Raw genomic sequence first — 22,573 nt, forward strand, 5'->3', positions numbered from 1 at the left:
ACATGTGACACAACTCAGTAATCACTAGGTTCATAATAGGGCCAACTACCTAAGACAAACTCCACAATAGTAAAATATAAATAAAGACCTAATGGTCGTATAGACAGCATACCATTTAGAAAAAAGAAGAACATGTGCACAGCACTTATACATAAATGCAACAATTGTTCAAGGTAGAAACAACTAGACAATAGCTGATAAGTGCCCTCCTAGGCTGCAGTGCTGGCAGCCGCATGTGACCACACAGAACATAATACCCAAATGTTGAAAAATGCATACAGGTGTGTGTGGTGTGAACATGATGGCATAAGCAGCTTACCTATAAGATTGCTTTAAAGATACAAAGCATATAAGCACATGTAACCAGGCACCAATAGTGCAACACATGGGTACACAAGGATAGATGATGGAAGCTGAGAATCACTGCCCGTATACAATAACACAGAGTGGTCTTCATGGGATAGAAAGACCCATGTGGAGTAAGATAAGGCGGAGCAGAGACCCGACGCGTGTCGCCACCCTCAGTGGCTTTGTCAAGAGTTGGACATCCATGAACATCTCAAGTCTATCAGATCCAGAGCAGCTCTCAAAAGAGAAGGACTACTCTCCGTGATGCCCAGACACACTAATAACACCCTTGGACAGGGGAGGTCTTGAAGATAAAACTACTTTACGAGAGCAATTTTTCATTATTGCAGTTTGGGTAGAGGAGAAGTAGAATAAAAGGGGTTATACAAAATTAGGGATGCTTCACCAGACCTAACCAATGTAAATTGTTTTTGTCTCATCCTGGACAACCCTTTTGAAGCTGGTGATTTCAATCTGTTAAGTAGGCGCTTGTATATATTGGTTAAATTCACACTATGGTTAGAAGCTATATTATTGCTGCATTAATGAATTAACATCAACATAAAATATAAAAACAGTTGGTTTAGGACTTAGCGATCACATGAATATCAAGTTTACCTTTATTTCTGAATCTTCTCTGGACGCTTGTTGTGCTTTTTCATATTCGTTCTCCAGTTCTGATATTTCACTTATGATAGGCTGCAAAAATGGATAAAAACAAACAAGTTTTCGAACTGAAAATATGTTAAACTTGCTGTATTTAGAATTACTATTAAAACGAGTTTTCATAATATTTAAAAGGGGCTCAGACCCGGATTCGCCCACATTGATCTTTCACATTTCTGTTCCGACACCTACCTGGTGGTCTATCTTCTTTGTCCCAACACTGACCCACCAAAAAAATGTCAGCTTATCCAATCATTGGTCACAGTGGTGACTCATGTTGATTCTTCACAGTGCTGTTCTGTCGCTCATCTGTTGGTCTACCTTCTGGTCCCAATCTTGACCCATCAAAAATGTCAGAGCATCCAATAACTGGTCACAGTGGTGACCCGTATTGATCCTTCACAGTTCTGTTCCGACACCTACCTAGTGATCTATCTTCTGTCTCAACAGTGACCCACCAAAAAATGTCAGCTTATCCAAATCACTGGTCACAGTGGTGACCCATGTTGATCCTTCACAGTTCTGTTCCAGCGCTTATCTGTTTGTCTGCCTTCTGATCTCAATCTTGACCCACCAAAAATGTCAGAGTATCCAATAATTGGTCACAGTGGTGACCCATTTTGATCCTTCACAGTTCTGTTCTGATGCCTTCCTGGTGGTCTATCTTCCTAGTCCCAACCTTGACCCACCAAAAAAGGCCAGCGTACCCAATCACTGGTCACAGTGGTGACACGCCTCATCCAGTGATTGGCAGATATTTCTTGGTTGACGAGGACAATACTAGAAAGCACAATCCAGTGGGGATCAAGTAAACACTAGATCAGGACTTCAGTAGGATCAGTGGAGGTGAGTAACATTTCTTTTATTGTATTTTAGCCATTATCTAACTCTATAGGTGACCCTAATTTGTGGCAAATCGCGTTAACTGTACTCATTAAAGAAGGAAATGGTAACTACACTTTTTATAATTTTTATAAATCAAAAATGCAAGTGAAAGTATGAAACTTTGCAATATATCTTGTTAAAGAAAAATGTTTCCCTAATTTACAGTCCGGATCATCCACTCTAAAAAAAACTGCTCAAATCTGTCAACAACTCTGTCTGCAGAGAGGAATCAATTACATCTTGGACAAAAAAAAAGCAAACTGAGAATCTACTGAAGCTTTTAATGCAGGGGGTACAAGTCATATAATGGACAGAAATAGAGATATTCCTCATGGGCACACAGGAGGCAACTATCTTTTATTAAAAAAAAAAAAAGGTACCTGAAAGTGAAGGTAAATGTTCAATGTTTCCCTATATGTAGAAAAAAAAACATTCGGAGTATCTGAAACATATATAAAGCATCTTACGTTACCTCCAAGAGTTGGTTCTGCTCCATGATAACGTTTTGCAGCATTTCGGCCTCTCTCAGGACGACAACCATTCTTCTGAATACACACAGAGACAGCACCCCAGACTCTGACAGCGGAAGTGATGGCCTATACGCTTCTATCTCACCAATTGTCTTTCTGATGTGATTTATGTTTTCCAGCATGACCTGAAAACCATGGAAGTCAATGACAAGCCGTGAATGCACATGTTTTGTTAATAAAGGCAACCTGACTTCTGAAGTCGATTTCTTCACACATGCGAGGAATATGGCTAAGTCTTGCATGTTAATACCCAGCACTGCCGCAAGCACTCAGGAGTGTAGCGTGCGGCTCCATGTATTGTTATGCTCCGATCTGAGTGCCAGCGGCAGTGCCAGGTATTAACATGCGAGACTCGGCCGTATTCCTCGCGTGTGTGATCTCGGCCTTAAAGGGAATCTGTCAGCACAAAATGACCGTTCAAACCAAGAACATGCACTCAGTGCACCCTTGGTGTGTTCAAACATTTCAGTGCACCTTTCCACCCATGTATTCTCCATTATATCCTCCCTCTGTAAAGTCAGACCTGTCAATCAAGGAAGAAAGGGTGGAGATAGATGGAAATCAAGTAGGTAGGAAGGTGAACTGAGGTGTTTGGCCACACCTAGGGTGCACCGAGCACCTGTGCCTGGTTTGAACAGTCATTTAGTGCTAACAGACTCTCTTTATTTGTCTGGGAACGGATGTAGCTGAGTGACAGCCAACAGTGTCAGGCCCACTAGCTGTCATGAGGCTTATGTACGGTAACTATTTCGGTCACTGATGCACAGTGAATGGAGCAGCATAATGCATTTTTTTTTACAGCCACCACATTGATGTAAGGAGACATGAAAAGAGACAGACACGGTCATAGCGAAGTTTAGGGGTTCATCCAGTTTTGGGTACTAAAAACATCATTTAATTATCTACTAAAAACATCTTACCTGTCCATTCATGTAGTGATCTTTCGGTGTCATATCATCAATGTCATTAGATGTCAAAATCTCTTTAATTTTATTAACAGTCCTTTCCATCTTTTTTACTTCGTCTTCTATAGCCAGCACCTCCTAAAAATGGAGACAAAAATGTTATATTTATGGTACATTAAAGATAATGAAACAAAAGTTTTGGAAAATCATTATGAAATTTCCCAACAGTGGACTGTAATCTGCTGGATTGCTTGGGCTGGCTGTATATTTTCCCTGCAGCGGCCACTGCTGGGGAAATGTGGTATTACACAATCACCCAATTATATCAGAAAAGGCAACTTTTAATAAATCTCAGACTGGGAGACAATTTTTTGCAAATGCTCTCTTAGCTATGATTGACAAAGTTGGGAGTCCATTCTATATGGCATTGTTCCTAACTCCGTTCCAAAAGAGCCACAAACAGGTCATGTTTTCAGGATTTTTTTTTAGTGTTGCCTAGGTGACTGAATTCTTGTCTGTCCTGGTAATGCAATTATCACCTGGACATAACTAAGGAAATCCTGAAATCATAACAAGTAGGTTGCTCTAGAGGACCAGAGTTTGGGAACACTGGTCTATGGCATCCATCTACCCAAATGGTGCAAGCTGATATTCCAACCAGCAGAAGAAAAGATGAGGGTCTTACATGTGTTATGTGTTGGATTGCTGGAAGAACGTTTAGGATTCTTTGCCTCAGATCTATCAATTTCCTTCTCACGTCGGTGGATCGCTCCACAATGCTCTCGGTTTCAAAGATCAGAGCCAGCTCGCCCAGCTCGGAATGAATGGAGTCCATGAGATGATTTTTCTGTTCAGAGTCGTCAAGAGCAATCTGTCCAGAGAAGATAAAAAAAGGTGCTTAGCATCTTTATCTTTACAAATTCTACTGGGGACTGATGAGAAGGGTGGTAACCTCTGCACAGTGTTGCAGAACATATTGGTACGATTGGAAAAAATACCAATGTGGAGTCCCCAAAAATACCAGACATGTATTGTAAATTATATAATTTAACTGATCTATGACTAATGCCTAGTATGTTTATCTTGTTAAGGGTCTTTTAAGGGCCACATCAAAAGGTAAATATCTTCTATCTTCAGGAGCGCACTGCTCCTCTGCACTTCCTTTTTGCCAGGGGGCTGCATGCTCCTGATGACTGACAATTTAGACCACATTCTTGCTCTTGAGCACCTGATCTGAACTGTGCGCTCTACGATGTTGCATGCAGAAGCAACTTTGACTCCGCATCATGGAAGCACAAGGGCAATGAAATTGGCCAGATCTAGTGATCCGTCTAACTTCAGAGCAGCGCTTGCAAGCGCTAAACCAAAGAGTTCGGCAGCGCTGCTTTCCTTGCCCAGGAGACCTAGATAGTGAGCAGCAAACTATAGAATTAAAAATCTCCCCAGTATCAAGAGCAAAGAGGATTTTTTAGTAAGAAATAATTGGTTTTACAAGCACTTTGCCATTTCAACCATTTACAAAGATGAGAATAACCCCTTTAAAAAGGTATTCCTATGTGATTCACTTATAGCCTGTAATAATTCTATGTCTTTATGGTTCGATTGGGGTGGGGCACCCTTTGTTGGGAACACCCCAAAAAATGAGATATTGCTTCAATCGTCAATATCGTTAATGGAAGCTGTGGAATCAACCAAACATTTCCCAACTCTCCTAAAGTACAATATAATCTGTGTACCGACACCTTATTGTCTCCTTCCTGGAATACTAACCAGGCAAGGAGACCCGCATTCTGCTAACATACAGAAGTCTCAGACAATGGGACCCCTAGTGATGGTAAAGGACTGTGAAAATATTTGCAGCCACTTCTTCTGATGTAAAGTCTGTGCTTTGCAATGTTCAATGGACATACAGCCCAGAAAAATACAATACATGTGTTGCAGTTTTATATAATCATAATAAATGTGTGTCATCCTCTTACCTCTAGTGCAATGACGTGTTTGTTCAGGACTTTAGCGGAGCAGTCCTTCATCTCTTCATTCAGCAGAGTATCCGTGCTTTGTATCCAGGCCAGAGTGCTCTTCAACGTGTCCTCATATTCCTCCAGTTTACTAGCCGCCTATTAATACAGACATTGGTAATCAGGTTTATACTCAGTCATCTATCCAAATTTACAAGCTACTAAATTTGGCAGAACAGTAAAAATTTTATACAAAATAGACAATTTTAGAGGAAGAGGAAAAAGAGGAGAAAGAAGAAGGAGGAGAAAGAAGACAGAAAGCTGGAGGCGACACAATAAGAGGTAGCAGGAGGAAGAGGTAGATGAAAAGAGGACGAAAAAAAGAAGGAAGATGAAGGAAGGACGAGGTGGACAAGAAGGAAGAAAAGAAGAATGCTACTACTGTCAAATGGGATATAAAATCTATGCAAGAGCAAAGTGAAGAGAGAGGGTGAAAAAGGGAGAGGGCAAGCGAATGAGAGGGAAGGAGCGAGCGATAGAGAGGGAAGGGTAAGAGAGGATGGGAAAGAAAAAGGAAAAGAAGAAAGGAAGTGAAGAAAGAAAGAAAAGAAAGAGGAAAGGAAAAGAATTAAAGAAAAAAAGAAAGAAAGAGAGAAAGGAAGGGAAGAAAGGAAAGCTAGAGAAAAAAGCTAAGGAAGTGAAGAGAAGGAAGAGAAGAAAGGAAGAAAAGAAAGGAAGAGAAAAAAGGAAAGGAAGGTAAGAATCAAAAGTAATAAAGGTAAGGAAGATAGAGAAAAAAGGAATAGTATGAAAGAAAGAAAAGGGAAAGGGAATGGAGAAGAAAGGGAAAAGGATACGAAAGGAAAAAAAGTAAGAGCAAGGAGTAAAGGAAAAGGGAAAAAGGGAAGGGAAAGGTCTTACTTGCTAACCCTCTTGAAATGTCTAGGAGGGTCTCAGGGAAAAAAGACAATTAAAGAGATACCTCAGGGATTCAGGGAAGATTTGTTAAATCCACTCAGACATGTTAAAGCCTCATGAAAACTTCAGAAAAGTAGTATTCTGGAAGGTTTCTTGAACATAATACTGGGATGCCCTGTCATTAGAGAGCGCCCCACTTTTTCCAAATGCACATTTTAGGGGCAGGAAACAGAGTGTTAATGGAGTCGTGGCCCAAAAACCTGAAAAAATATTCGGCAGCACTCTTTTTGTGCACCACAAAACCTCCCAGACAAGTATCAGCAAAAGTAAGTACGTATGGTATAGATATATAGATAGATCTAAGTATGGTCGGACTGCCCACCGGAGAACTGGAGGTTTCTCCGATGGGCCCAGGCACTAACACCTGCTGGCATACTGGCCAGTAGCTGCCTAGGGCCTCCACTGCTCCACGGGCCCCCAGCCAGTGGCATGTCGCTAATAGCGGAACACCCAGCTGCTATGGGGGGCCCACTCGGTGCCAGTGGAGCAGCAGCTGAAGACAGGAGCCTGTCCCCGCTGCTAAAGAGAAATTAATATTCACGCTTCTCCACATCCCCATGGGTGTGAAGAGGAGTGAATACCATTTCACTTTAATAGTGGGCAGTGTTAGCCGCAGGCTGAGGCTAACACTGCCCGCAAGAGCGCACATACCACATGTAATGTACCCCGGAAGTGGGCCCCTGCAGGGCGGCTAACCCTGAGCGATACAGCAGGGCAGGGAGCGATCCCTGCAGCTTGGCAGCAGAACGGAGCTGCAGGGATCCCATGTCGTCGTACTTCCTGCCCGGCACTTCCTGTCTGACACAGCGCAGCTGAATGACGTCATCATTCAGTGTTGCTGTTTCTGAGAGAAAGCTGCCGGGATGTGCGGAGAGGTGAGTGGTGATGTGTGTGTCTGTCTGCCTGCGGTGCTTTGTGAGTGTGTGTGTGTATGTGTGAGAGAGAGAGTGGTTCGGTGCGGTGTGTGTAAGAGTGTTGCTGTGTGTGTGTATTGGAGATTGGCAATGATGTGGGTGATGGAGAGAGCAGTGATGGGGGTGGTGGGGAAGAAGGCAATGTTGGTGGTGGTGAAAAGGACGATGGGGGTGGTGAGGGAGGAAGCAATGATGGAGGTGGTGGAATGGGCATTGAGGGGGTGGTGGGGGAGAAGGCACTGATGGCTGTGGTGGAAAGGACAATGATGGTTGTGGTGGGGGGAGGCAATGATGGAGGTGTTGGAATGGGCACTGATGGGGTGATGGGGAGAAAGCAATGATGGTAGTGGTGGAAAGGACAATGGTGGTGGGGGAGGAGGCAATGATGGAGGTGTTGGAATGGGCACTGATGGGGTGATGGGGAGAAAGCAATGATGGTAGTGGTGGAAAGGACAATGGTGGTGGGGGAGGAGGCAATGATGGAGGTAGTGGAATGGGCAATGATGGAGGTGGTGGAAAGGGCAATGACGGGGGTGGTGGGTGAGAAGGCAACGATGGAGGTGGTGATGAGGACAATGATGGGGGTGGAGGGGGAGAACAATGATGGAGGTGGAGGATGACTGCATTATACCCTATGAGGGGGCTGCCTTATGAGGAGGTTCCATTATACTCTAAAGGGGCTACATTAAATTCTGTGGAGGGGCTGCATTATACTATACGAGGGGGGTTGCATTATATTCTATGAGGGGGCTGCATTATATTCTACGAGGGGGCTACATTATACCATATGATGGTGCCACATTATATTCTATGGGGGTCTGCATTATACCTTATGAGGGGGTTGCATTATATTTTGCGGGGAGCTGCATCATACCCTATGAGGGGGGCTGCATTATATTCTATGAGGGGGCTACTTTATATTCTATTAGGGGGCTACCCCAACCCCTGCTACATAATTAAGACGTGTACTACCTGTTAGGGCTGGTGGAACGAACCAAATTATAAAATAACAGTAGGTGCGTTCGCAGCCCGGGGTCCACCGTGCAGAGGTGGTACACTGCTGCTAAGTAATGGCGGAAGAATTAAGAGGTGTGAAACCAGTCACACGTGGGTTACGTCACCCAATGTGAACAGGGGCGAACTCTGTTAATGCACAGAGCCGCACAACCGCTGAACGTAGATGCCGAAGCCTGTTAAGCTCAAAGAGCCTGGCCAAAAGAGCGCACAGTGTACGAGCAAAGAACTCTACCTCAAGGACACGGGGTTAGAGTCCTTCTAGGCCCACTGAACGCGCGGCGTCACTGCTGCGAACGCCGCTATAGACGCTGGCTATGGAGCACGTGCACTGAGGCGTGCCGAGTCCCTGGTAAGGACTGATGCCTGATTCAACCTCTGTCCTACCTACGCCTAAGCCTGGGCGCTAGCAGGCTAGGCTGAACAACACATGCGTACCAAGAGTAGGGGTTTCTTAATGAGTCATTCACCAGAGACATTCATGCGTGCATACATCACTCACTCCACATAGTCTGTAAATACAGTCTTATCCTAGCACATGGCCGAGCGGCCATGCGAACCTTTTATAGCCGCAAGCGTCCGGGACCTTCCTGGCTTCTCGGATGGGCCAATCTGAACAAGAGCAGGACCTGAGCACGTGACCTTCGATCTCCAATGGGAGATCACTCCACGGGCATGCTCAGTCGCCCGACATGGGGACTTAGTCCCTGGAGAATCTCGCTGCCGAGCAGCATGTATTGTCATAGCTGCGCCAGAGGTGGCAGCAGCAAGCAAACCCACGGAGCTGGTCTGGGCAGAGCGCCTGGACCGACGAGTTTGCTGAGCAACCTCCTCTGTGGCTGGAGAGGAATGGGAGACCGCTGGAAGTAAGGCTCGGGATTCTCGCTGTGCAGCGACAGAAATCCGATGCCTAACACTACCTTATATTATACCCTGATATTAGTGCTTTTTACCACACAATTGGTGGTCTTGTATTTATTTCTATGTAGCTACATAGTAGGCCCCAATAATGATTTTCTCTGGTGGGTCCAAGGTGCTCCAGTCCAACGCTGGATCTAAGTGCAGTACAAGAATACTTGGCTTCCCACAGCAGGCAGACATTTATAGGTCTTGCTCACCTTTACCATATAGCAGTACAAACACAAGACAGACACGAATTGAGAATTGTGAATTGTTCTGGCAGAACCGGACGGTTGTAAGACAACTACAAATAATGGCCCCTCCACGCCCAGTGCTCACTTTCTTTAGATTTACAGTCCTGCGCTCCACGAGGTGTGTGATGTGCTGGTAATAGCTGAACGGCTCGGTTAGTTTATCCATCCACTCCTGGGCCTGGCTCGGGTCCTCCTCGCCCATCTCATGAACCTTCTCCTCCAATGCGTGCAGTTTGGATAGACACGTATCCACGTCATCCCACAGTTTCTAGAAAATAAAGAGGTCACAATGGTAAAATAGCTCATTGTGTCCCTTCTGTGCCCCGGAGATGATCGTCATCCTCACATTCTGGAGTTCTTTGGCTTGGAGGATATTTTGACTCTTTTCTGTTAAGTGAACTTCGATACTTTGCAGCCCGGATTTTATCTCATTCAGCTGTCTGTTCAGTGCGTTCTCCGGGGAGCTCTGCGACACTTCATTCTTCACCTGGAAATGGACCATGGATGGATGATTAATGCTTGATATAGTTATTAATGCAACATATATTCCCTAGATCAGTAGATTTTATGTCCAACAACATTGTTTTAGTATTCCTTTGTTACTTTTGTTTGCCTTTTGCACTTATTTTCAGTTGGGAGATTAAGAGAAAATGTCAATTCATGTAAATTATTAAAGGGGTTTTTGTAGTTCCAGAAAAACCCTGACCCTGGTTGCACTATGTAAAAAAAAACAAACAAAAAAAACCAACGCTCTTTACATACCCTTCCCAGGTCCAGAGCTGTGTTTCCGTCACTGATCAAGGAGTCTTTTATTGTCTGCAGTGCCAGTATATCAAGTCGGCAGCACTGAAGACAATCAATGAGCTGAGCACTTAATGCATTCAATTCAAATTGAGCCATTGACTGGCTGCAGCGCTGTCAATGTAGAGTTAATGCTGCAAAGTCAGACCCCAAGAACAGCGCCAGAGACTCAGTGCTGGAAAGGGGAGGGGAACTAAAGCACAGTTTGCTATTTCCAAAACAAACTGTACACGGAGGACAGGAGTTTTCCAAAACTGGAAAATTCCTTTAATAAACAGGCTGTTTGTTCCAAGTTATTGTACCTTTTTTTTCTTTTTATGGCTTTTATGCACAATAAAAGGGTCTCTGCAGTCCCGTTCAATAGCTATTGTCCAGAGTGAAGAGCAGCTCCTGCCCTGGTGGATTTGGTCTTCCCAAGTATTTTCTGGGTGTCTCACTGCACACAAATGATACTGGTTGATGGCTGTGAGTATATGGTATTCCCATCTCATATATTTATGGCATACCCACTTGATATGCCATAAACGTATGGTAGATATGGGCCCCAACTAGAGTTGAGCGACTTTGGTCGGATCGGGTTTCGTGAAACCCGAATGAAACAAAATAAGTTTCAGATGAAACTCGTCCGACTAGAGCAAAACAAAGTCGGAGTTTCGTCCGAAACCCGACCCCAATGCAAGTCAATGGGAAATAAAAGTCGGAGGAAACTCTGACTTTGTTTTGCTCTAGTCGGACGAGTTTCATCTGAAACTTATTTTGTTTCATTCGGGTTTCACGAAACCCGATCCGACCAAAGTCGCTCAACTCTAGCCCCAACAATGGGATCGCGTGAATCTGGAGAACAAGGCTCTATCGAAGTGCTGCAGTCGGTTCAGAAGTGCTCGGAATTCTCATACAAACTATCTGGAATTCCGATCACCTCTGCGCTGACAGGTACGGGCGACGGTGCTGGTTCCAATGGTGGGACTCTCATTTTCTATACATTTATAGCCTATTCTGTATATAAAGTTCTAACACCCCTTAATTGCTCCTTTTTAAGCAAGAACAACAGTATAAATTTGAGATTGTTGTAGCTTCTTATAGTAGAACTATAGAACCCTATGGACATTCTACTTTGGAGTTGTACAGGATTTTAAAAAATGTTTCATTTTGTCCACAAATAGCGCCACCCTTGTACATGGGTTGTGTCTGGTATTGCAGCTCAGTTTCATTTCCAATGAATAGGGTTTAACTTATAGAACTCCTTTCATAAACGGCTTTGTGTCTAGGAATGATTTATTATGCGACAGTTCACCGAGCCCTTTTGCGAAAACAGGTGTCACTATACACACGTACATGTCTAAGAAAACATACCTTTTCCTCTACCTCTTGCAAATACTCCTGACATTCCTCCGCCCGTGAGAGAACTTCCGCCGGGACATGTTCTGCATATCGGGCGCTGACTTTTTCCATTGTCAGTTTAGCAGTTTCCTTGTGTGATTCGATCAAGTCCTGAATCTCCTGTAGTAAGGAAACGGCGCGCTGCATTAAAACCGGCGGTGTCAGCCATTCCTACAAATATATCGGGCGGAATATGGAATCTTCCCCGCCCAGCTGAGCAAGTGAGTCTACGAGACTTGCCTTCACCTTAGGTGATGCTTTGTTGGAAAGGTAAAAAAAAAAAACACTTAAAAGAATAAGCACAATAGTGGTCTGATAGGCAGGCAGCCTGGCGACAGCCGTGTCATCTTTCCTATAATTATACAGATCGCTAGAGCTGACTGCTATTAGGAGATGGAGAAGAAAGGATGCCTTCTTCTCCTGAAAGCCAAGATGGGCAAGATACAAACACAAGCTGATGACTGTGCCCTTGTTGCAGGTCTCATTCCCCGGGGGGCGATGTTCAGATGTAAACAAATATTCCCGTTTCTCGTATACAGCTCTCAGAGGCATCGGAGTATTAAGATTTGCTCTGAGTGGAGGAGCGCTGCTGCTAAACCGGCCAGCTGTCTGGTAGGAATGTAGTCCAGTCTACTAAGCCTTTCTGAATTGCTGCAGATCTACTGTGATACTCTTATTCTAAAAAGAAGACTGATTGTATGTGTTCCACCATGAAAAATTAATCTGGCAGGGTCTTGAAAAACTTTAAAATTCCCTATAAATGGATTTCTGAGTTAATAGAAGGGTCTGGGTGGGTTCTGGAGGACCCAGTTTACCCCTACATTACACACATATCATTTGATGTAATTCAAAATTGTGTAATGCTTTATTTCTCCTGTGGAGGTGCAGCAGAGAAAATGAGCAGGTTTCTTTCATAAATTTCAGCTGATCGTTGGAGATCTCAACACTTATACAAGAAGATTATAAATAAAGATATTAACCAGGAGCCCACAGAACATTTCAACAAAGAGCCACGAATTCTGAGCAGAAAAGCCCCCTTGGTCAGTTGTTAGCCTAAAAAAATTAAATCAAAGGGCAGCTACAAAATAAATTGTAAGGGCACATGACCTTTACTGCCTGTCGGCCCAGATCGTTCTCAGACTACCCCTCTATACAACCTATCTAAAAGGAGGTGTCAGCCACTTAGACTCGTAAAAACCATCTGAGAATGGTGCAAAACTCTTCTTGCTCCAAGGGGATTGGTAAGATAAATACTTTGTTTGTTTATGGCTTTTTTTTTTTTTTACATCTCCTAATAAGACACATACAGTAAAAAATAGTAAGTATTTTTCAGCAAATTCTGTAATAAAAAAAATTCACTTCCCACAGAAATTCTCACCTGCAGTAATGCCCTGATGGCTTCCGGGTCTCCGGACTCCATGTTCTCCAGTTTAGAAGCTGCTTGCTGAAGGGATTGTTTCACAGCTGAGAAATTGTATTTTAAAGCTTCTCGGTCCTCAAGTTCTTTATGAATTTCTTGCTTATTTCTTTGAGATTTTTGCAGAAGTCTAGATGATAAAAATATTACTGGATCAATAATGTCTTTACATTGATCGATTTTAACCATGGTTTACACTAACTATGGGTCTGACAACTGTCTGTTCTGTCGGGCCAGTGATCTCCAGTGCATGACCTATGCATATGTTGGGGTATGCTGGGAGTTGTAGTTTCATTTCATCATAGCTGGAGAGGCACAGGTCGAGGACTACTTACAATATACTATATGGACAAAACAATCGGTCCTAATGTCTTAATCATTGAATTAAGGCTTTCCATCAGTCCCAGTGTCAGCCCATTGCACCCCCCCGGTTAATAACATCAGACCCCATTACCCCCTCCCCAGTGTATAACAATCGCCCCCCATTACCTCCCCCCTCCAGAGTGTATAACATCCAGCCCCACTGAACCCCCCCTCCCCAGTGTATAACATCAGACCTCATTACCCCCCTCCCCAGTATATAACATCCGGCCCCATTACCCCCTCCCTGATATATAACATCCAGCCCCATTCACCCCCCTCCCCTCCAAGTGTTTAACATCCAGCCCTATAGCCACGGTGTACAGAATAACATCTTGCTCTTTGCCCCCGACCTATAACATCTAGCCCCTTGCACCCCCAGTGCATAATATCTGGCTCCTAGATGTATAACATCCAGCCCCATTACCCCCCTACCCGATGTATAACATCGGGCCCCATTACCTCCCCTCCCCAGTGTATAACATCCAGCCCCATTCACCCCCCTCCCCGATGTATAACATCCGGCCCCATTATCCCCCTCCCCACTGTATAACATCCAGCCCCATTAACCCCCCTCCCCGGTGTATAACATCCGGCCCCATTACCCCATTGTATAACATCTCATTCCTCATCTCCAAGTATTTAACATCCATCCCTTTAGCCCCGGTGTACAGAATAACATCTTGCTCTTTGCCCCCGACCTATAACATCTAGCCCCTTGCACCCCCAAGTGCATAATATCTGGCTCCTCGATGTATAACATCCGGACCCATTACCGCCCTCCCCAGTGTATAACATCGGGCCCCATTACCTTCCCTCCCCAGTGTATAACTTCCAGCCCCATTCACCCCCCTCCCCGGTGTATAACATCCGGCCCCATTACCTCCCCTCCCCACTGTATAACATCCAGACCCATAGCCCCAGTGTACAGTACCTTTACCCAAGGCACTGAGGGCGTTATAGGTTACATAAAGCGTGCGTCACTACGTCTGCTTTGGATACCATATAGTTAGGACAAATCCAGTAATAGGATGTTTATGTTGGAAATCCGAATAGAAGAGAGTGATACAATTATGTGAAGAGCCCAATTTAATCTGGCAGGTAATGTTGGGCAATATTAACAGCACTATACCCAAAATAACTTTCATTTTAGATTAATTTGTCAGAGTGATGTATCTGGGAAGCGAGGCCATTAGTCTAGCCAAAATTACAGTGTTCAGTCCTCTTGTGCTCACAATTATCTGGATGGTCATGAGGATCAACTGCTCCCCCCCATCGCAGTCCTCGAGATCAGGACTGGGGCATCTAATTTTTGCATAGAAGGTATTGGAGATTTTATGCACTGACTGTTCTTAGTTATTTTAGTCATAGCTATATAAAATTAAACAATGGAAGGATTATGGAGAAGTAGAGATTGCTCCAATACATACCCCGACTGACAAATATAAGGACAGCAATGCTATAAGAGTGGAGAGGAGGCCCAACAATAACATTAGGTTATATGCAGATGGTGTAATCAGTCTGAATGGAGAGATCATTACACTATATGATCCTAGGGGGCTTTACCCTTGTTATTACCCCTAGACCACCAGGGAAGCGGACACTAAACAGACATCCAAGGAAGCGGGGGCTGTAAAGGGGTTGTCAGGTCTTCTGATAAAAGTCTGCAGTCACTCTATGTGCTGCAGATGTCTGAATCCCTATACATACGGTATGAATGCTGTCAGGATTATCCAGCGTTAACAGTGAGAGCAAACTGGGATCTTTCTTCTCCTGGACTGATGTTTCACTTTCAATTCATGGCTACAATCAGTAAAATCTGTATTCAGTGAAGACAGATTTTCCCATCGTTGAGATAGGAGATGACAGTTGGTGCTTTTAATATTCTATGTATTCCCTCTCAGTAATGGGAAAGTCTGTAGCCACTGAAGACACATTTTACAAGTAAACTGAGAATGTTAAAAATGTTCAGTCCAGGAGAAAGAAGCAGATTTCTAAGATAAGGTATATTACAAAGTAACAATCCTAAACTCACTTATTACACTTGTCTTCCATTGAATTGATTTCCATGATTGCCGTAGCCATCTCCATCTCCACGTCAACGTCTGGTTTTCCCAAAATATTCTGGAGTCGACGCATCAGCAGCGTCAACTGCAGCTTCTGCGTTTTCATGTTCTCCTCTAATCGGCAGATTTCAGTGACCGAGGACAGGAGCTGTGCCGTTTTCCGATTCATCTCAGGCCTATCCAAAACTTCTTCTTGGCAGTTATCCAGAAGGATCACCTCCAGCTCCATCTGTAAGACACGGAAATGTGCAAAGTGCTTAGACTCTGGCAGCGTCATTACACTGATAAACTTGGTTTTCGTTCAGTGTCTTCCAGGATAAATGTCAAATAATGTGGCAGAATGCTGGATTAGTCAATATGACAGATTTTAGGATTTTAAAAAAATATATATAATTTAAATCTTTTTTTTACCGATCCTTGTTAACCGCACCGATCAGTACGAAAGGGTCACAGATCCCCACACTGCACCATGCATATTGTTGTGGTTGTTCTTGGTACTACACATTACTGTAATTCTGATCACTCGAATGGGCTGAGCCGCAATACTAAGTATAACCACACACATCTGTATGGCGCTGTGCTCAGACACAAAAAAAAAATAAAAATGGGACTTCCAGTTGCAGGCGATTAAAACTGTGTTGGCATCTAGTTGCTCCTGTGGTGGATTTACACCACTCCATCCAGCTGTTGGCATAGTGCTTGGTGATGTAAGGCTCGCATTAAGGAGACAAGAAATGTCATGAACGGACTTGTTACCCCAGTGGCTTTTATTACAGGACTGCACTGGTATCAGTGAGCTCTTTACCACCAGCTGTTCCATCACATGTTAGTAACGGCAGACATCATGGCAGTGGGCCATACAGTATGTTATACACCAGGAACGAGGGGCCAGATGTTATACACCAGATGCGAGGGGCCAGATGTTATACACCAGAGGCGAGGAGCCAGATGTTAGAGACCAAGGGCAAGGGGCCAGAAGTTATATACCAGGGTCAAGAGGCCAGATGTTATACACCATGTGTGCGGGGGCAGATGTTATACACCAGGGGCGAGGGGGCCAGTTGTTATACACCAGGGGCGAAGGGCCAAATGTTATACACCAGGGGCGAGGTGCCAGTTGTTATACACCAGGGGCATACACTGGATGTTATTCACTAGGGGTGAGGGGCCGGATGTTATACACCAGGGGTATACACTGGATGTTATTCACTAGGGGCGAGGGGCCGGATGTTATACACCAGGGGTATACACTGGATGTTATACACCGGGGGTCATGGGACGGAATGAGGGTGTGTGCACATGCTGCGGATTCTGCTGCGGTTCCGCAGCGGTTTTGGCCGCTGCGGGTCCGCAGCAGTTTTTGCTGCGGTGTACAGTACCATGATTCCCTATGGGAATAAAAAACCGCAGTGTAGATGGTGCGGAATTTTCTGCGCGGTTTTTCTGCGGTTTTGAAACCGCAGAAAGAATTGACATGTCAATTCCGCTGTGGTTTGCCATCTCCTCCATTGTGGAGATGAAAAACCGCAGGGCAAAACCGCAGAGCAATCCGCAGGTAAAACCGCAGGTCTTTTGACCTGCAGATTTACCTGCGGATTTTACAAAATCCGTGCGGCCAAATCCGCACCCCAATCCACAGCGTGTGCACGTAGCCTAAGATGTATGTCCCAATACTTGGGTTCCACAAAATCTTCTGGTTTCATCCGCATCTCCATAATATACTGAAGTTTTATGCTGGAAACAAGTGCTAATAGTTACTGGATTATCAGATTCTGGATTAAAGGAAATCTAACATCTGTCGTCTGACCTGCAGGCAACATGTTTTATTGCAAAAACTAAACAGTTGGATATATAGGTTTATGAGAAAATTTCAGTATAAATTGAATTTTATCCATAGAAATGATTGCTCATTCTGAGCTTAAGAGTCAAAGAGGTGGTCCTAAAAGGTGACTGACAGCTTTCTCCATGCACCCTTATACAGGAAAGGCTGTCGATCACTGATTAGGACCGCCTACTGGACTGCTAAGCCCAGAATGAGCAGGGATTTTAATGAATAAAATGCAATATCTACAGATCTTCTTTTCCCTCACAAACATGAGAAGCTCCTCCTGATCTACAACATGACCCCAAGAGTTTTCACAAGTCTTCTGATCAGACAGGAGCCATTTAAAAGGGATTTTACTGTATAAATGCTAATTTATCATTATGAAATCATTGTACTAATTAAAGAGACATTAACGAGAAATTGTGTCCACTTACCAGTTCACTAATTAATTTCCACTCTTGTTTCAATCCATCACAGTAAAGTTCCCAGTCTCTGCAGACACCGAGGAGATGCCGCCATCTGTCCCATAATGAAGCCACCGCTCTGTCAAACAGCGAGACGTCCTCGCAGCAGACAGCACTCAGGTCTCGCCCTGCCTGTCTGAGTTGCAGCAAGTCTTCTTCAGAAGATTTTACTTTTGCCACCAAGTTCTATATAAACACACAGAGGAATGGTTCTCACAATGACAATCTGTAGACATTAGGGTTATTAGAAAGTAGCAAATCACAAAACACAACTATTAATCAGGTTTGATAAGAGAATCTTGGATACATGGAATGCAATGTACGGCCCATTTATGCTTCTAGTAAAGGAAATCTGAGTGGACTCCTTGGTGAGCTTGTGCCTGTACACTTAGAAGCCAATCAGAAGAAGCCGAGCCAACAGGTAAAGCTTCATATTATACTGAGGGTTTTTGTAAAACGAAAAAGTTGTTGCATTTAACCTGGAGATTGATAAAATCATGGATGAAAGGAAGTGGCTGTTGGAGTATACAGTAGATGCAGGCTTATGCCGTGGAAGCCTGTGTTGAGCAAAGAATAGATGGCGCTGTGTTAACCGCTACATCTAGTTGATGAGTGTAATTCCTCTCTAGACTGTATTGTATGACCTCAATTTTGTGTGAGTCAGTTCTTTCTTGTAATCCTCCATGTTGTGGTTGATGAAGATAATGGCTCCTGCAAGTCTCAAGCAAAACAGTTGTGAAGTTTTAAATATTCTGCTGAAAGCTGAAATCCGCAATAGGGTCATGGTAAACGCATAGGGGTATGTTCATATGTTCTGAACATTTGTTGTGGATCCTACACCAAAAACTAGAACAACCTAGTACATGTAAATCTGTTTGTTTCAATTCGAGGTCTGCACACGCTGTACTATTTTTTTTCATCATTATTTTTGACTTACACTTTCCATAAGCATCAATGCCCAGTGCACGCCCGACTCCATAATAGCAAAAGTCTAAGAACAAAATCCTGGAAGCTCAACACGAGATAACGTACTAGTATGAGTTTCTACTGTATATACTCGTGTATAAGCCAAATTTTTCAGCACATTTTTTTGTGCTGAAAACACTAAAGCCCCCCTCCCCCAGCTTATACACGAGTCATTGTGACAGAAGACGGTGGGAGAGGGGGAGCGGCAGAGCTGCCGGGCTCTCACGGGTGCCCACTCATTAAGGTAATGAATATTCAAATGAATATTCATCTTTCTCCACTCTCTCCATAGGTGTGGAGAGAGGTGAATGTTCATTTCCTTAATGAGTAGGGACATGTGTTCGCTCGGTTGCAGGAGCTGCTGGGACCGGAACAAGATGCTGCGAGGGCGTGCAGGGAAGGTAAGTAGGATGTTTTTTTTAATGCTTTTCTCATGGGGGCCTCGCATACAAGGATAGGGATGAGGAACCATGCATGCAAGCATAGGGATAAGGAGCCATGCAGACAAGGATGGGAACAAGGAGCCATGCAGACAAGGATGGAAACAAGGAGCCATGCAGACAAGGATGGGAATAAGGAGCCATGCAGACAAGGATGGGAATAAGGAGCCATGCAGACAAGGATGGGAACAAGGAGCCATGCAGACAAGGATGGGAACAAGGAGCCATGCAGACAAGGATGGGAACAAGGAGCCAGGCAGACAAGGATGGGAATAAGGAGCCAGGCAGACAAGGATGGGAACAAGGAGCCATGCAGACAAGGATGGGAACAAGGAGCCATGCAGACAAGGATGGGAATAAGGAGCCATGCAGACAAGGATGGGAATAAGGCGCCATGCAGACAAGGATGGGAACAAGGAGCCATGCAGACAAGGATGGCAATAAGGAGCCATACAGACAAGGATGGCAATAAGGAGCCATGCAGACAAGGATGGCAATAAGGAGCCATGCAGACAAGGATGGCAATAAGGAGCCATGCAGACAAGGATGGGAATAAGGCGCCATGCAGACAATGATGGGAACAAGGAGCCATGCAGACAAGGATGGGAACAAGGAGCCATGCAGACAAGGATGGCAATAAGGAGCCATGCAGACAAGGTTGGCAATAAGGAGCCATGCAGACAAGGATGGCAATAAGGAGCCATGCAGACAAGGATGGCAATAAGGCGCCATGCAGACAAGGATGGGAATAAGGCGCCATGCAGACAAGGATGGGAATAAGGCGCCATGCAGACAAGGATGGCAATAAGGAGCCATACAGACAAGGATGGCAATAAGGAGCCATGCAGACAAGGATGGCAATAAGGAGCCATGCAGACAAGGATGGGAACAAGGAGCCATGCAGACAAGGATGGCAATAAGGAGCCATGCAGACAAGGATGGGAACAAGGAGCCATGCAGACAAGGATGGCAATAAGGAGCCATGCAGGCAAGGATGGGAATAAGGCGCCATGCAGACAAGGATGGGAACAAGGAGCCATGCAGACAAGGATGGGAACAAGGAGCCATGCAGACAAGGATGGCAATAAGGAGCCATGCAGACAAGGATGGCAATAAGGAGCCATGCAGACAAGGATGGCAATAAGGAGCCATGCAGACAAGGATGGGGACAAGGAGCCATGCAGACAAGGATGGGGACAAGGAGCCATGCAGACAAGGATGGGAACAAGGAGCCATGCAGACAAGGATGGGAACAAGGAGCCATGCAGACAAAGATGGCAATAAGGAGCCATGCAGACAAGGATGGGGACAAGGAGCCATGCAGACAAGGATGGGAACAAGGAGCCATGCAGACAAGGATGGCAATAAGGAGCCATGCAGACAAGGATGGCAATAAGGAGCCATGCAGAGACGGAAGGGGATAAGAAGCCATGCAGACACGGATGGGGATAAGAAGCCATGCAGACACGGATGGGGATAAGGAGCCATGCAGACAAAGATGGGGATGAGGAACCATGCATACCAGGATAGGAATGAGGGGACAAAGCATACCCGGCTTACACTCAAGTCAATAAGTTTTCCCAGTTTTTCGAGGCAAAATTAGGTGCCTCAGCTTATACTTGGGTTGACTTATACATGAGTAGATATGGTAATTAGCCGGCGTTCAACAAAAAAAATAACCTCCTGCAAAGGTGTTGTCATAACTTCCCAGTGCTTCTTTGCTCATCATCGGTCAGCAGGACTTACCTGGAGGAACGCGCATCTGGCCACTCGTTTGTTCCTCTATAACATCCTTATATCCTCTTAGGGCAATTGATTTCCCAGAAGAGAATCTTTTTAAAAAAAAGGGGGATTGGGCTAATTTTTTTTTGCACAAATTTTGCTTGGAGGAGAAGTTGCAAAACGTTGTCATTGAAGTTGCGAAATGTCGTCAAGGATGATTTACTAAAGCCACCCTCCATGAAAGATAAGGGGGAACCACACATCCTATTTGACCTTGTTCACACTACTTTACGCTTCAGCCCTAGGAAAATACCCAGCGCATGTGTAGATTGTATGCATAGGATCCCTATTTCATGGATGAGTGTTCTGTTAGCATTGCCATTTATTTTTCTACAATCTGGGAAGTTTATTTGCTGCAGTTTCCTATACAGAGGTATCTCCTTATGTGTGACTTTTGCCATTACGCATCTACACAGCAGCAGAGGTGGAAGACCTATGTCAGAGGTAAAAATGACCAATATTTGCATTCGATAAATACCTCAAATGTGAAGTGATCAGAGCTTTAACTAAATGTAGCGAAATTGGTGTTTCTGTTGTACAAGAGGTTTCCATAACTGGTGAAAGATAGAACATGAAGACACTGCCCCAATGGTGGTCAGGACTGAGCTGGAGAGTTCGCAGGTTGAGTACTTGTACATATCGGGCTTCTATAACTGCTTGACCAACCAGTCATAAAAGTCCTAACGATCGGATAACATCCCTAAAACCCAAATTTGTCTACATAAAAAATCCAAACAGTGAATTAGGCTGGTTTCACATTAGCGCTTTTTAAGCACACGCACGGCCGGGGGTAGCTCCGCCCCCGAGCCGGCTCTCTGCCCGGCGTGCCCGCCCCTTGCTTGTAGCGTCGCCTCCTAGCGCACAGCGGCGCCTGCGATCGGCGCACCCTATCTTTAGCGTAGGGTGCGCAGATCGTGCGCAGGCCGTGCGCTAGTTGCGCTTTGACCTGCGCTGCGCACTTTTGACGGTGCGCCGAGCACGCCGAAATCTGAAAAGTTTGATTTTGGCGCGCACGGCGCACCGTCAAAAGTGCGCAGCGCAGGTCAAAGCGCAACTAGCGCACGGCCTGCGCACGATCTGCGAACCCTATGCTAAAGATAGGGTGCGCCGATCGCAGGCGCCGCTGTGCGCTAGGAGGCGGCGCTACAAGCAAGGGGCGGGCACGCCGGGCAGAGAGCCGGCTCGGGGGCGGAGCTACCCCCGGCCGTGCGTGCGCTTAAAAAGCGCTAATGTGAAACCAGCCTTATCGATGATTTTGGTAGCGAACTTGCCTTGCTTTTCTCCCACTGGGCCAAAGCGGCTTTGTAAGATGTTGGCTTCTGAGAAAAAGAATCTCCGATAACGTCTTCCATTTCTTCAAGATGCCGGAATATTTTCTGCTTATGACTTTTGAACAGTAGGTGCTTTTCATGGTATCTAGAAAATAATCAAGGAAAAATTGAATCTATGAATTCATATGGATACATTCTGGAGTGTGACAAGTTCGTTCCATGTATTATCACTCGTCGTTCTGAAATCTCAAGGGAAATTAAAGGCCAATTTGTAATCATATTCAATTTAGAGCGAGGGCCAGAGATGAGGAAGAAATGCACAACGTGGGGGTAAGTGGGGGGATTTATGGAATAATGGTGCAGCCCTAGTGTGGACCTTCTGGGGAAATGCTGACAGCTATGAATAGAATTATGAATGGAACCGCCCACTGGACTCCTAAGTATAGAAA

At 44.8% G+C, this 22,573-nt stretch overlaps 1 protein-coding gene across 5 annotated transcripts in view; it reads right to left on the reverse strand.

The window, feature by feature from the left end:
* SYNE2 (spectrin repeat containing nuclear envelope protein 2) overlaps positions 1-22,573 on the reverse strand; it is a 553,640-nt gene that overhangs the window by 250,537 nt on the left and 280,530 nt on the right. For all 5 annotated transcript variants that reach the window (XM_073570820.1, XM_073570828.1, XM_073570812.1 and 2 more), the window contains 12 exons: positions 22,125-22,269; positions 17,636-17,851; positions 15,346-15,605; positions 12,912-13,080; positions 11,507-11,653; positions 9,699-9,839; positions 9,438-9,620; positions 5,314-5,451; positions 4,020-4,205; positions 3,350-3,472; positions 2,372-2,554; positions 967-1,047 (listed from right to left, as the gene is read on the reverse strand). In XM_073570820.1, coding sequence (XP_073426921.1) covers positions 967-1,047; positions 2,372-2,554; positions 3,350-3,472; positions 4,020-4,205; positions 5,314-5,451; positions 9,438-9,620; positions 9,699-9,839; positions 11,507-11,653; positions 12,912-13,080; positions 15,346-15,605; positions 17,636-17,851; positions 22,125-22,269 — 1,972 coding nt within the window. The remainder of the gene's footprint in view (positions 1-966; positions 1,048-2,371; positions 2,555-3,349; positions 3,473-4,019; positions 4,206-5,313; positions 5,452-9,437; positions 9,621-9,698; positions 9,840-11,506; positions 11,654-12,911; positions 13,081-15,345; positions 15,606-17,635; positions 17,852-22,124; positions 22,270-22,573) is intronic.

The sequence above is a fragment of the Dendrobates tinctorius genome, unplaced genomic scaffold (genome assembly GCF_039654945.1).
Source record: "Dendrobates tinctorius isolate UK_male_01 unplaced genomic scaffold, ASM3965494v1 ptg000006l, whole genome shotgun sequence".
Lineage (NCBI taxonomy): Eukaryota > Metazoa > Chordata > Amphibia > Anura > Dendrobatidae > Dendrobates > Dendrobates tinctorius.